Source organism: Hemibagrus wyckioides, linkage group LG06 (assembly GCF_019097595.1).
Source record: "Hemibagrus wyckioides isolate EC202008001 linkage group LG06, SWU_Hwy_1.0, whole genome shotgun sequence".
Taxonomy (NCBI): Eukaryota; Metazoa; Chordata; class Actinopteri; order Siluriformes; family Bagridae; genus Hemibagrus; species Hemibagrus wyckioides.
In genome coordinates, this window is record NC_080715.1 from 43,311,316 (window position 1) to 43,327,060 (window position 15,745).

At 44.8% G+C, this 15,745-nt stretch overlaps 1 protein-coding gene across 1 annotated transcript; it reads left to right on the forward strand.

Moving 5' to 3' along the window:
- The first annotated feature begins 7,895 nt into the window (after window positions 1–7,895).
- LOC131353880 (probable G-protein coupled receptor 139) lies at window positions 7,896–9,690 on the forward strand. Its single transcript, XM_058390950.1, has 3 exons — window positions 7,896–8,096; window positions 8,552–8,940; window positions 9,013–9,690. The coding sequence occupies exons 1-3, from the start codon at window positions 8,024–8,026 to the stop codon at window positions 9,688–9,690; spliced, it is 1,140 nt and encodes a 379-aa protein (XP_058246933.1). The 5' UTR covers window positions 7,896–8,023.
- The last annotated feature ends 6,055 nt before the right edge of the window (window positions 9,691–15,745 follow it).

A 15,745-nucleotide genomic window follows, 5' to 3' on the forward strand; every position in this document is an offset into this window, starting at 1 on the left:
TGGTGCAGTGTGTTGTGTGGTGCAGTGTGGTACAGTGTGTAGTGTGTTGCAGTGTGTTTTGTGGTGCAGTGTGTAGTGTGGTGCAGTGTGTAGTATGGTGCAGTGTGTTGTGTGTTGCAGTGTGGTACAGTGTGTAGTGTGTTGCAGTGTGTAGTGTGGTGCAGTGTGTAGTGTGTTGTAGTGTGTTGCAGTGTGTAGTGTGGTGCAGTGTGTTGTGTGGTGCAGTGTGTAGTGTGGTGCAGTGTGTAGTGTGTTGTAGTGTGTTGCAGTGTGTTGTGTGGTGCAGTGTGTAGTGTGTTGCAGTGTGTAGTGTGGTGTAGTGTGTTGTAGTGTGTTGCAGTGTGTTGTGTGGTGCAGTGTGTAGTGTGTTGCAGTGTGTAGTGTGGTGTAGTGTGTTGTAGTGTGGTGCAGTGTGTAGTGTGTTGCAGTGTGTTGTGTGGTGCAGTGTGTAGTGTGGTGCAGTGTGGTACAGTGTGTAGTGTGTTGCAGTGTGGTACAGTGTGTAGTGTGTTGTAGTGTGTTGCAGTGTGTAGTGTGGTGCAGTGTGTTGTGTGGTGCAGTGTGTAGTGTGGTGCAGTGTGTAGTGTGGTGCAGTGTGTAGTGTGTTGTAGTGTGTTGCAGTGTGTAGTGTGGTGCAGTGTGTAGTGTGTTGCAGTGTGTAGTGTGGTGCAGTGTGGTACAGTGTGTAGTGTGTTGCAGTGTGGTACAGTGTGTAGTGTGTTGTAGTGTGTTGCAGTGTGTAGTGTGGTGCAGTGTGTTGTGTGGTGCAGTGTGTAGTGTGGTGCAGTGTGTAGTGTGGTGCAGTGTGTAGTGTGTTGTAGTGTGTTGCAGTGTGTAGTGTGGTGCAGTGTGTAGTGTGTTGCAGTGTGTAGTGTGGTGCAGTGTGTAGTGTGTTGCAGTGTGTAGTGTGTTGTAGTGTGGTGCAGTGTGTAGTGTGTTGCAGTGTGTAGTGTGTTGCAGTGTGTAGTGTGGTGCAGTGTGGTACAGTGTGTAGTGTGTTGCAGTGTGGTACAGTGTGTAGTGTGTTGCAGTGTGTAGTGTGGTGCAGTGTGTAGTGTGGTGCAGTCTGTAGTGTGTTGCAGTGTGTAGTGTGGTGCAGTGTGGTACAGTGTGTAGTGTGGTGCAGTGTGTAGTGTGTTGCAGTGTGGTACAGTGTGTAGTGTGGTGCAGTGTGGTACAGTGTGTAGTGTGGTGCAGTGTGTAATGTGTTGCAGTGTGTAGTGTGGTACAGTGTGTAGTGTGGTGCAGTGTGGTACAGTGTGTAGTGTGGTGCAGTGTGTAGTGTGGTGCAGTGTGTAGTGTGGTGCAGTGTGGTACAGTGTGTAGTGTGGTACAGTGTGTAGTGTGGTACAGTGTGTAGTGTGGTGCAGTGTGTAGTGTGTTGCAGTGTGTAGTGTGGTACAGTGTGTAGTGTGGTGCAGTGTGGTGCAGTGTGTAGTGTGGTGCAGTGTGGTGCAGTGTGTAGTGTGGTACAGTGTGTAGTGTGGTGCAGTGTGTAGTGTGTTGCAGTGTGTAGTGTGTTGCAGTGTGTAGTGTGGTGCAGTGTGTTGTGTGGTGCAGTGTGTTGTGTGGTGCAGTGTGTAGTGTGGTGCAGTGTGTAGTGTGGTGTAGCGTGGTACAGTGTGTTGTGTGTTGCAGTGTGTAGTGTGGTGCAGTCTGTAGTGTGTTGCAGTGTGTAGTGTGGTGCAGTGTGTAGTGTGTTGCAGTGTGGTACAGTGTGTAGTGTGGTGCAGTGTGTAGTGTGTTGCAGTGTGGTACAGTGTGTAGTGTGGTGCAGTGTGGTACAGTGTGTAGTGTGGTGCAGTGTGTAATGTGTTGCAGTGTGTAGTGTGGTACAGTGTGTAGTGTGGTGCAGTGTGGTACAGTGTGTAGTGTGGTGCAGTGTGTAGTGTGGTGCAGTGTGTAGTGTGGTGCAGTGTGGTACAGTGTGTAGTGTGGTACAGTGTGTAGTGTGGTACAGTGTGTAGTGTGGTGCAGTGTGTAGTGTGGTGCAGTGTGTAATGTGTTGCAGTGTGTAGTGTGGTACAGTGTGTAGTGTGGTGCAGTGTGGTGCAGTGTGTAGTGTGGTGCAGTGTGGTGCAGTGTGTAGTGTGGTACAGTGTGTAGTGTGGTGCAGTGTGTAGTGTGTTGCAGTGTGTAGTGTGTTGCAGTGTGTAGTGTGGTGCAGTGTGTTGTGTGGTGCAGTGTGTTGTGTGGTGCAGTGTGTAGTGTGGTGCAGTGTGTAGTGTGGTGTAGCGTGGTACAGTGTGTTGTGTGTTGCAGTGTGTAGTGTGGTGCAGTCTGTAGTGTGTTGCAGTGTGTAGTGTGGTGCAGTGTGTAGTGTGTTGCAGTGTGGTACAGTGTGTAGTGTGGTGCAGTGTGCTACAGTGTGTAGTGTGGTGCAGTGTGTAATGTGTTGCAGTGTGTAGTGTGGTACAGTGTGTAGTGTGGTGCAGTGTGGTACAGTGTGTAGTGTGGTGCAGTGTGCTACAGTGTGTAGTGTGGTGCAGTGTGTAATGTGTTGCAGTGTGTAGTGTGGTACAGTGTGTAGTGTGGTGCAGTGTGGTACAGTGTGTAGTGTGTTGCAGTGTGTAGTGTGGTACAGTGTGTAGTGTGGTGCAGTGTGGTGCAGTGTGTAGTGTGGTGCAGTGTGGTACAGTGTGTTGTGTGGTGCAGTGTGTAGTGTGGTGCAGTGTGTAATGTGTTGCAGTGTGTAGTGTGGTACAGTGTGTAGTGTGGTGCAGTGTGGTGCAGTGTGTAGTGTGGTGCAGTGTGGTGCAGTGTGTAGTGTGGTACAGTGTGTAGTGTGGTGCAGTGTGGTGCAGTGTGTAGTGTGGTACAGTGTGTAGTGTGTTGCAGTGTGTAGTGTGTTGCAGTGTGTCGTGTGGTGCAGTGTGTTGTGTGGTGCAGTGTGTAGTGTGTTGCAGTGTGTAGTGTGTTGCAGTGTGTCGTGTGGTGCAGTGTGTTGTGTGGTGCATTGTGTAGTGTGGTGCAGTGTGTAGTGTGTTGCAGTGTGGTACAGTGTGTAGTGTGGTGCAGTGTGGTACAGTGTGTAGTGTGGTGCAGTGTGTAATGTGTTGCAGTGTGTAGTGTGGTACAGTGTGTAGTGTGGTGCAGTGTGTAGTGTGGTGCAGTGTGTAGTGTGGTGCAGTGTGGTACAGTGTGTAGTGTGGTACAGTGTGTAGTGTGGTGCAGTGTGTAGTGTGGTGCAGTGTGTAATGTGTTGCAGTGTGTAGTGTGGTACAGTGTGTAGTGTGGTGCAGTGTGGTGCAGTGTGTAGTGTGGTGCAGTGTGGTGCAGTGTGTAGTGTGGTACAGTGTGTAGTGTGGTGCAGTGTGTAGTGTGGTACAGTGTGTAGTGTGTTGCAGTGTGTAGTGTGTTGCAGTGTGTAGTGTGGTGCAGTGTGTTGTGTGGTGCAGTGTGTAGTGTGGTGCAGTGTGTAGTGTGGTGTAGCGTGGTACAGTGTGTTGTGTGGTGCAGTGTGTAGTGTGGTGCAGTCTGTAGTGTGTTGCAGTGTGTAGTGTGGTGCAGTGTGGTACAGTGTGTAGTGTGGTGCAGTGTGTAGTGTGTTGCAGTGTGGTACAGTGTGTAGTGTGGTGCAGTGTGGTGCAGTGTGTAGTGTGGTGCAGTGTGCTACAGTGTGTAGTGTGGTGCAGTGTGTAATGTGTTGCAGTGTGTAGTGTGGTACAGTGTGTAGTGTGGTGCAGTGTGGTACAGTGTGTAGTGTGGTGCAGTGTGTAGTGTGGTGCAGTGTGGTACAGTGTGTAGTGTGGTACAGTGTGTAGTGTGGTGCAGTGTGTAGTGTGGTGCAGTGTGTAATGTGTTGCAGTGTGTAGTGTGGTACAGTGTGTAGTGTGGTGCAGTGTGTAGTGTGGTGCAGTGTGGTGCAGTGTGTAGTGTGGTACAGTGTGTAGTGTGGTGCAGTGTGGTGCAGTGTGTAGTGTGGTACAGTGTGTAGTGTGGTGCAGTGTGTAGTGTGTTGCAGTGTGTAGTGTGGTGCAGTGTGTTGTGTGGTGCAGTGTGTAGTGTGGTGCAGTGTGTAGTGTGGTGCAGTGTGGTGCAGTGTGTAGTGTGGTACAGTGTGTAGTGTGGTGCAGTGTGTAGTGTGGTGCATTGTGTAGTGTGGTGCAGTGTGGTACAGTGTGTAGTGTGGTGCAGTGTGGTACAGTGTGTCGTGTGTTGCAGTGTGTAGTGTGGTGTAGTGTGTCGTGTGTTGCAGTGTGGTACAATGTGTAGTGTGGTGCAGTGTGTAGTGTGGTGCAGTGTGTTGTGTGGTGCAGTGTGTAGTGTGGTGCAGTGTGTAGTGTGGTGCAGTGTGTTGTGTGGTGCAGTGTGTTGTGTGGTGCAGTGTGTAGTGTGGTGCAGCGTGGTACAGTGTGTAGTGTGGTGCAGTGTGGTACAGTGTGTCGTGTGTTGCAGGGTGTAGTGTGGTGTAGTGTGTCGTGTGTTGCAGTGTGGTGCAGTGTGGTACAGTGTGTAGTGTGGTGCAGTGTGTAGTGTGGTGCAGTGTGTAGTGTGGTACAGTGTGTAGTGTGGTGCAGTGTGTAGTGTGGTACAGTGTGTAGTGTGGTACAGTGTGTCGTGTGTTGCAGTGTGTAGTGTGGTGTAGTGTGTCATGTGTTGCAGTGTGTAGTGTGGTGCAGTGTGTAGTGTGGTGCAGTGTGTAGTGTGGTACAGTGTGTAGTGTGGTGCAGTGTGTAGTGTGGTGCAGTGTGGTACAGTGTGTCGTGTGTTGCAGTGTGTAGTGTGGTGTAGTGTGTCATGTGTTGCAGTGTGTAGTGTGGTGCAGTGTGTAGTGTGGTGCAGTGTGTAGTGTGGTGCAGTGTGTAGTGTGGTACAGTGTGTAGTGTGGTGCAGTGTGTTGTGTGGTGCAGTGTGTAGTGTGGTGCAGTGTGTAGTGTGGTGCAGTGTGGTACAGTGTGTAGTGTGGTGCAGTGTGGTACAGTGTGTCGTGTGTTGCAGTGTGTAATGTGTTGCAGTGTGTAGTGTGTTGCAGTGTGTAGTGTGGTGCAGTGTGTAGTGTGGTACAGTGTGTAGTGTGGTGCAGTGTGGTACAGTGTGTAGTGTGGTGCAGTGTGTAATGTGTTGCAGTGTGTTGTGTGGTGCAGTGTGTAGTGTGGTGCAGTGTGTTGTGTGGTGCAGTGTGTCGTGTGGTGCAGTGTGTCGTGTTGTGCAGTGTGTAGTGTGTTGCAGTGTGTAGTGTGGTGTAGTGTGTAATGTGTTGCAGTGTGTAGTGTGGTGCAGTGTGTAGTGTGTTGCAGTGTGTAGTGTGGTGCAGTGTGTAGTGTGGTGCAGTGTGTAGTGTGGTACAGTGTGTAGTGTGTTGCAGTGTGTAGTGTGTTGCAGTGTGTAGTGTGGTGCAGTGTGTTGTGTGGTGCAGTGTGTTGTGTGGTGCAGTGTGTAGTATGGTGCAGTGTGTAGTGTGGTGCAGTGTGTTGTGTGGTGCAGTGTGTAGTGTGGTGCAGTGTGTAGTGTGGTGCAGTGTGGTACAGTGTGTAGTGTGGTGCAGTGTGTAGTGTGGTGCAGTGTGGTACAGTGTGTAGTGTGGTGCAGTGTGTAATGTGTTGCAGTGTGTAGTGTGGTGCAGTGTGTATTGTGGTGCAGTGTGTAGTGTGGTGCAGTGTGTTGTGTGTTGCAGTGTGTATTGTGGTGCAGTGTGTAGTGTGGTGCAGTGTGTAGTGTGGTGCAGTGTGGTACAGTGTGTAGTGTGGTGCAGTGTGGTACAGTGTGTAGTGTGGTGCAGTGTGTCGTGTGTTGCAGTGTGTAATGTGTTGCAGTGTGTAGTGTGGTGCAGTGTGTAGTGTGGTGCAGTGTGTAGTGTGGTGCAGTGTGTAGTGTGGTGCAGTGTGTTGTGTGGTGCAGTGTGTAATGTGTTGCAGTGTGTAGTGTGGTGCAGTGTGTAGTGTGGTGCAGTGTGTTGTGTGGTGCAGTGTGGTACAGTGTGTAGTGTGGTGCAGTGTGGTACAGTGTGTAGTGTGGTGCAGTGTGTCGTGTGTTGCAGTGTGTAATGTGTTGCAGTGTGTAGTGTGTTGCATTGTGTAGTGTGGTGCAGTGTGTAGTGTGGTACAGTGTGTAGTGTGGTGCAGTGTGGTACAGTGTGTAGTGTGGTGCAGTGTGTAATGTGTTGCAGTGTGTAGTGTGGTGCAGTGTGTAGTTTGGTGCAGTGTGTCGTGTGTTGCAGTGTGTAGTGTGGTGCAGTGTGTTGTGTGGTGCAGTGTGTAGTGTGGTGCAGTGTGTTGTGTGGTGCAGTGTGTAGTGTGGTGCAGTGTGTAGTGTGGTGCAGTGTGTCGTGTTGTGCAGTGTGTAGTGTGTTGCAGTGTGTAGTGTGGTGTAGTGTGTAATGTGTTGCAGTGTGTCGTGTGGTGCAGTGTGTAGTGTGGTGCAGTGTGTAGTGTGTTGCAGTGTGTCGTGTGGTGCAGTGTGTAGTGTGGTGCAGTGTGTCGTGTGTTGCAGTGTGTAGTGTGGTGCAGTGTGTAATGTGTTGCAGTGTGTAGTGTGGTGCAGTGTGTAGTGTGTTGCAGTGTGTAGTGTGGTGCAGTGTGGTACAGTGTGTAGTGTGGTGCAGTGTGGTACAGTGTGTAGTGTGGTGCAGTGTGGTGCAGTGTGTAGTGTGGTACAGTGTGTAGTGTGGTGCAGTGTGTTGCAGTGTGTGGTGTGGTGCAGTGTGTTGCAGTGTGTGGTGTGGTGCAGTGTGTTGCAGTGTGGTGCAGTGTGTTGCAGTGTGGTGCAGTGTGGTGCAGTGTGTGGTGTGGTGCAGTGTATTGCAGTGTGGTGCAGTGTGGTGCAGTGTGCTGCAGTGTGTTGCAGTGTGTTGCAGTGTGCTGCAGTGTGTTGCAGTGTGCTGCAGTGTGTTGCAGTGTGTTGCAGTGTGGTGCAGTGTGTTGCAGTGTGTGGTGTGGTGCAGTGTGTTGCAGTGTGTTGCAGTGTGTGGTGTGGTGCAGTGTGTTGCAGTGTGTGGTGTGGTGCAGTGTGTTGCAGTGTGTGGTGTGGTGCAGTGTGTTGCAGTGTGGTGCAGTGTGTTGCAGTGTGGTGCAGTGTGTTGCAGTGTGTGGTGTGGTGCAGTGTGTTGCAGTGTGGTGCAGTGTGTTGCAGTGTGTGGTGTGGTGCAGTGTGTTGCAGTGTGGTGCAGTGTGTTGCAGTGTGTGGTGTGGTGTAGTGTGTTGCAGTGTGTTGCAGTGTGGTGTGTTGCAGTGTGTAGTGTGGTGCAGTGTATAGTGTGGTGCAGTGTGTTGCAGTGTGGTGCAGTGTGTTGCAGTGTGTGGTGTGGTGCAGTGTGTTACAGTGTGGTGCAGTGTGTTACAGTGTGGTGCAGTGTGTTGCAGTGTGGTACAGCTGACTGTTCACAGTGAGGAAACTTTCAGCAAATCAATATTCAATAAAAACCTTTCCACAAATCAATAACCAGCACCATTTCCTGTCTCTCCAGCTAATGTACTGTGTGTTTATGTGCTGTGTATCTGCCCATCTGCTCTGTGTGTGTGTGTGTGTGTGTGTGTGAGAGAGAGAGAGAGCTCAGGTGAGCCCGTCTACCTGCACACTCTCACGCAGGTTCGTCTGTCGCAGTGAGTACACACACCTTTCACTTCATACAGAAACGTCTACCTTCTTAAGACTTCTTCACCGTGTGTGTGTGTGTGTGTTAAAGTCGTTGGATGTCTTTATTCCTAATTCATATTTTGGATGTTTTCTTTAAGTCTAAAATAAAATTTTCTTTTGTTTTTTTGTTGAATTCGTGAAATAAGGTCAGATTTTAGAAAATAAACTGTTTTATAAAACATTTTAAACTATAAAACAAGAGATGCAAATGATTCTGTTTTTCCTAATAGTGCTGTGTTCTAGGCAGTGTGTGTGTGTGAGAGAGAGAGAAAGAGAGAGAGAGAGAGAGAGAGAGAGAGAGAGAGAAAACTGATGTTTTCTTTGTTCTTAAATATCTTCATATTTTTATATTCAGTTACGTTACTGTGATACTGTGAGGTGAAGCAATAAAATGTGTGTGTGTGTGTGTGTGTGTGTAATGACTTTATTGCAGGATTAGTGCCGTGTGATGGACGGAGCGAGTGTCTTCATCACCATTCAGAAGGTGTACTATCCGCTGCTGTGCATTCTGGGTATTCCAGGTGATCTTGCAAAACATATATAACAGTTAACACACACACATTCTTGAATTTTGATACGGTTCTAGAACCCCAGAAAGTGGGTTACTAATACACTGAGTGGGGTTTCACAGTCCTTACAGCAGAACTACAATTACAAGTGGGGTTCTAGAATTTTCACTGATGATCTATAGTATTCCCTGGGGCTCAAGGTAACATTGGGTCATTGTACTTCAGCGTTGTTCCTTGAGGCTGGTTCTGAGAACCCGAGGGTGCTACCAAAACCCTGTGAGGAGCTTTAGATATTTAACGTGGCAGGTATTTTAGTATTTTAGTATTTTAGTGCAGTTGCAGAACCTTCAGTGGTGTTCTAGAGTAAAATCCTGAAAGTGCCCCAGAGCAGCTTGTGGTTCTAGGATCTTCCATGTGGTTCCTTTCTTTCCACTGTTATAACTCTAATCGTTCCTGGTCCCCCACAGCGAACCTCTTCACCTTCTACATGCTGTGCTGGCGAGTGTGTGGGATGTCGGACTCAGCCCGTGTGTACCTGAGCTTTCTGGCGGTGGTGGACACGTGCTACCTGCTGTGGGTGACACTGCTGGACCTGAGCCTGGTGTTCCTGCAGCCACAGCCATTCTGGCACGCTCACCCTTGGTGCGGCGTCATCAACTTCCTGCAGTTCGGAACGTTCTACGCCTCGGCCTGGCTGGTGGTGGCCTTCACCATCGAGCGCTACCTGGTGTTCAGAGTGATGGTGATCCCACAGCGCCACCTGCAGGTCAGACACGCCCTCCTCACCTGCACCTCCATCATCCTTCTCTCACACCTGGCCTCCATCCCTCTCAGCTGGATCAACACCGTGGTGCAGGTGCGGACCTCGCACTTTATCATATTTACACTGCATTGAAATAAAAATTGAGTGTAAACTTCACCTTTTCAGGTGAACCTGACCCGGAATGGACAGACAGTCACGGTTCCGCGGTGTCTTTATCGAGACGCCTTCTACTCCACGGTGGTGGTCTGGGTGACGTCTTTCCTGTCCAGCGGAGTTCCCATCCTGCTGGTCATCATCTTTAACTCTCTGATCGCATACCAGCTGCTCGGCTCCGGTCGTCTCTTCACTAAAGAGGAGCGCCGGACCATCCGGGCCTCCCGGACCCGAGGTTCCGCCCGCAGGACGCTGCTGCTGCTTGGGATCGTCTCGGCGGCATTCGTGGTTCTCGGCTTGCCACGTTTCATCACCTACTGCATCCTGCGCACTAAACACAACCACAAAGACTTCAACCGAGACGACTACACCATCGCCATCAATGTGGTGGGGGACATAGCCAACATGCTGCACAACCTCAACTCCGGCACCAACTTCCTGCTCTACTGCGTGGTGAGTCGCAGGTTCCGGCATGAGATCGTCAACACCTTCCGCTGCCGAGTCCGAGGCCGAGAACTGGGTTCCTTCTTCACGCAGACCACCATGAAGGTCTTCTCCGTGGCTGAGCGCAGAGATGCAGCAGGACGAGACCCCGTGTCCGTCGTTCTAACCAAACTGAAACGCTTGGAGACTCCGGCGGTGCCAAGCAGTGGGAACTCTGCCGCGTTCTGGACCCTGAGACACTTCTGAAAAACGTGTGTGATTTTATACACATCTCACTTTCCCTGAAACGGTTAAATAAAACAAACAAAATATCAAGAGAAGAGAATCTGGTTTATTTTTGCAGTTTGCAGTTTGCATGTTTTATGTTTAGGAGATTTTCCCCTGGTAAGAGCTTCCATCCAAACTCACACTCACTCTTTATTAATTAATGCATTAGATTCAAAGATCAGATTTTGTTAGATATTAGTTTAAAAACTTTTTTATTTTACATGATAGCTTTTTGTTTTTTTCTGCAATACACTTAAGCTCCACCGCCAAAAGTAAAAACACTTGTATAATGTATAGTGTGTGTGTGTGTGTGTTTGTGTGTGTGTGTGTTACCCAGAGGTGGACAGTACCAAAGTACATTTACTTGAGTACTGTACTTAAGTACACTTTTTGAGTATCTATACTTTACATATTGAGGTATACTTTTAATTTCTGGTAAAAGCTTGAAATGGATATTGCTTGTGCCATGAAGTATGTATGGTTAGGCAAATGTTTTTTTTATATATATATTTGTTTGCCTAGTTGCCATAGCGTTGCATATACACCCCAAAAGCACTGGTAATGATGTTAGTTCAAATTCTCATGCTATCTGTCCTGAACAGTATTCGAAAATAGAATTAGTATGCCCCCAAATCATAGTATGCGGAAAAGTATATTCCAAAAATTCCCGGATGGTCTACTAATCCAAGTAGAAATTTCGAAGTGCAGGACAACGCACACTCTAACGGGTAATACTGCCCAAAACGCATTGCACGCAGGAGGGAGGAGCCTTGAGAAAGGTGTAAATGCATACTAAAATGGTCTAAATGAAATGTGCAAATATATATCACTTATATAAAATGCAAATAGTCACTTATATTGGATAAATAAGAATGAATAAAATGTGAAATGCTTTGTTTATGATGAGTGTGCATAGCTAGGCAACAACGTCCGGTTCCGTTATATGCCATCTTCGTAGTATGTCCCAGAACGTGCACACTTTTTTTTGCTACACACTCAAAAAGTTTCCATTACAAAAAAAGTATGGATGGTCATTAAAACATTGCTAAAACAACAAAACTGATGGTGGCCTATGACGTTTCCACAACTGATGCCAATAATGCAAATAAGGCAGAGGCCTACAGAAAGCTCTCAAGGTAAGCCTTCTCTAAGTGTCAAGCTCTGTGTCCACAACTGCTGCAGAGGTTGTTGAAGAGCACTGTGGGTTCAGTTGGTACAGCCTAATGCAACAAGATGGAACTCTGTGGACCATATCATGAGAATCCTTAAAGATGAAGGAGAGGGGGCAGTGAGTGCTGTCTGTGCTGCACTCAAATCTTCCTATGTAAGTAGCAATTTTTTTAATTGTGTTCTTGTGTCTTTTGTTTCATTACCTACAATCTTTAAGCATTAGAAAGCAAAAAAAGGCAATTTCTGTGTAATCCTAATCAACCACTTTGTGTGAATAAATGTGCTTGAATGTGCAGTGGTTGTGTTCTGTTTCCATAGTCGGAAAAAAGTTTACTATTGGTTTTCTTTTGCTTGCATTAGGTACAGTCCAGTTGAAATGGCCTTTTTGGGTGAATATGTGACCACCATGAGCCCAGTTGCGAAGGCAACAAACCTATTACAATGAGATTCCAACATTCATATGGGATGGCTTCTCCACACTATTACCACCCTCATCATCAAGCTTGTGAAGACAAGAGAATCAGTTAAATTCTGCAAGCTGCTAGTTGATGCCCTTCTAGATGGTTTGAAAAAGCAGTTTGAAAATGTGATCCAGAGTTAGTTGCTGCAGCCATTATTTATCCAAAATTCAAAACATCCTGGACCACTGATGAAGCCATCCTCAAAAGAAATGTTCTAAATGATCTGTTATTTCCTCATTTACTTTCACTCCCACTCTCTTTTTATCTTTTTTTTAAATATCTACTTGCATATAATTTGGTCATAATGGAAAGATGAATAAAAGGATGACAAACATATAATTGTTTCTGATTTAGGCCTCAGTTACATCAAGGAACATCTTCCTGATCATGATGAGAGTCTTCAGGCTGCTGATAACTCCTCATTCACTTCTGATGAAGAGGATTTCTTCTCTAATATCAAGCATGTGCGCACACAGGAGACATCCAAACAACTGGACACATACCTAACATGTACAGCTGAAGGTATGACTATGCTGACATCTTACCCAGCCTTATCCAACCTCTCACTTAAGCTTAAGCCTCCCTGCCTTCCCGGCCTGTGAGAGCTGGATTGATTTGCATAACTTTGAGAACCAGCTTCTACTTAAGATGAACAAAGACTTTTTTGAGTTTTACTTATTTGACCATGGTACGATTTCTCTCTACTAGGGATCTGGGATCACAGTATAATTGTCACAACTAATGGTTTGAAATTTTTGTTCTGACGGCAAATAAGTCTTTCTGTTTTGCCCTTTGTTAAAGCGGGGTTGCTGTTGGCTAGTTATACAGCTACAGTTATATAGATACAGTTCTACAGATACAGTTCTACAGATACAGTTCTACAGCTACAGTTATATAGATACAGTTATACAGCTACAGTTATATAGATACAGTTCTACAGATACAGTTCTACAGATACAGTTCTACAGATACAGTTATACAGATACAGTTATACAGATACAGTTCTACAGATACAGTTCTACAGATGCAGTTCTACAGATACAGTTCTACAGATGCAGTTCTACAGATACAGTTATACAGATACAGTTCTACAGATACAGTTCTACAGATACAGTTCTACAGATGCAGTTATACAGATGCAGTTATACAGATACAGTTATACAGATACAGTTCTACAGATGCAGTTATACAGATGCAGTTCTACAGATACAGTTATACAGATACAGTTCTACAGATACAGTTCTACAGATGCAGTTATACAGATGCAGTTATACAGATACAGTTCTACAGATACAGTTCTACAGATGCAGTTCTACAGATACAGTTATACAGATGCAGTTATACAGATGCAGTTATACAGCTACAGTTCTACAGATACAGTTCTACAGATACAGTTATACAGATACAGTTATACAGATGCAGTTATACAGCTACAGTTCTACAGATACAGTTATACAGATACAGTTATACAGCTACAGTTATACAGATGCAGTTATACAGATACAGTTATACAGATGCAGTTCTACAGATGCAGTTATACAGCTACAGTTATACAGATGCAGTTATACAGATACAGTTCTACAGATACAGTTCTACAGATGCAGTTCTACAGATACAGTTATACAGATGCAGTTATACAGATGCAGTTATACAGCTACAGTTCTACAGATACAGTTATACAGATGCAGTTATACAGATACAGTTCTACAGATGCAGTTCTACAGATACAGTTATACAGATGCAGTTATACAGATGCAGTTCTACAGATACAGTTATACAGATACAGTTATACAGATACAGTTCTACAGATACAGTTCTACAGATACAGCTATACAGATACAGTTATACAGCTACAGTTCTACAGATACAGTTCTACAGATACAGTTCTACAGATACAGTTATACAGATACAGTTCTACAGATACAGTTATACAGATACAGTTATACAGATGCAGTTCTACAGATGCAGTTATACAGCTACAGTTATACAGATGCAGTTATACAGATACAGTTCTACAGATACAGTTCTACAGATACAGATATACAGATACAGCTATACAGCTACAGTTATACAGATACAGTTATACAGATACAGTTATACAGATACAGTTATACAGATGCAGATATTCAGATACAGTTATACAGCTACAGTTCTACAGATGCAGTTATACAGCTACAGTTATACAGATGCAGTTATACAGATACAGTTATACAGATGCAGTTCTACAGATGCAGTTCTACAGATACAGTTCTACAGATACAGTTATACAGATGCAGTTATACAGATACAGTTCTACAGATGCAGTTCTACAGATACAGTTATACAGATGCAGTTATACAGATGCAGTTCTACAGATGCAGTTCTACAGCTACAGTTATACAGATACAGTTATACAGATGCAGTTATACAGATACAGTTATACAGATACAGTTCTACAGATACAGTTATACAGATACAGTTCTACAGATACAGTTCTACAGATACAGTTCTACAGATGCAGTTATACAGATGCAGTTCTACAGATGCAGTTCTACAGATACAGTTATACAGATACAGTTATACAGATACAGTTATACAGATGCAGTTCTACAGATGCAGTTATACAGATACAGTTATACAGATACAGTTATACAGATGCAGTTCTACAGATGCAGTTATACAGATGCAGTTATACAGATACAGTTCTACAGATACAGTTATACAGATACAGTTCTACAGATACAGTTATACAGATACAGTTCTACAGATACAGTTATACAGATACAGTTCTACAGATGCAGTTATACAGATGCAGTTATACAGATGCAGTTCTACAGATACAGTTATACAGATGCAGTTCTACAGATGCAGTTATACAGATGCAGTTCTACAGATGCAGTTATACAGATACAGTTATACAGATGCAGTTATACAGATGCAGTTATACAGATGCAGTTATACAGATACAGTTATACAGATGCAGTTATACAGATGCAGTTATACAGCTACAGTTCTACAGATGCAGTTCTACAGCTACAGTTATACAGATGCAGTTATACAGATGCAGTTATACAGCTACAGTTATACAGATACAGTTATACAGATACAGTTATACAGATGCAGTTATACAGCTACAGTTATACAGATGCAGTTCTACAGATGCAGTTATACAGATGCAGTTATACAGATACAGTTATACAGATACAGTTCTACAGATACAGTTATACAGATACAGTTATACAGATACAGTTATACAGATGCAGTTATACAGATGCAGTTCTACAGATGCAGTTCTACAGATACAGTTATACAGATACAGTTATACAGATGCAGTTCTACAGATGCAGTTCTACAGATGCAGTTATACAGATGCAGTTATACAGATACAGTTATACAGATGCAGTTCTACAGATGCAGTTCTACAGATACAGTTCTACAGATGCAGTTCTACAGATACAGTTATACAGATGCAGTTATACAGATGCAGTTCTACAGATACAGCTCTACAGATACAGTTATACAGATACAGTTCTACAGATACAGTTATCCAGATACAGTTATACAGATACAGTTCTACAGATACAGTTATACAGATGCAGTTCTACAGATGCAGTTCTACAGATGCAGTTATACAGATGCAGTTATACAGATGCAGTTCTACAGATGCAGTTCTACAGATACAGTTATACAGATACAGTTCTACAGATACAGTTCTACAGATACAGTTATCCAGATACAGTTCTACAGATACAGTTATCCAGATACAGTTCTACAGATACAGTTCTACAGATACAGTTCTACAGATACAGTTATACAGATACAGTTCTACAGATACAGTTATCCAGATACAGTTCTACAGATACAGTTCTACAGATACAGTTATCCAGATACAGTTCTACAGATACAGTTATCCAGATACAGTTCTACAGATACAGTTCTACAGATACAGTTATACAGATGCAGTTCTACAGATGCAGTTCTACAGATGCAGTTATACAGATACAGTTATCCAGATACAGTTCTACAGATACAGTTCTACAGATACAGTTATACAGATGCAGTTATACAGATGCAGTTATCCAGATACAGTTCTACAGATACAGTTATACATATACAGTTATCCAGATACAGTTCTACAGATACAGTTCTACAGATACAGTTCTACAGATACAGTTATACAGATGCAGTTCTACAGATACAGTTCTACAGATACAGTTATATAGATACAGTTCTACAGATACAGTTCTACAGATACAGTTCTACAGATACAGTTCTACAGATACAGCTATACAGCTACAGTTGTACAGCTACAGTTGTACAGATACAGTTATACAGATACAGTTATACAGATACAGTTCTACAGATACAGTTCTACATATACAGTTCTACAGATACAGTTATACAGATGCAGTTCTACAGATACA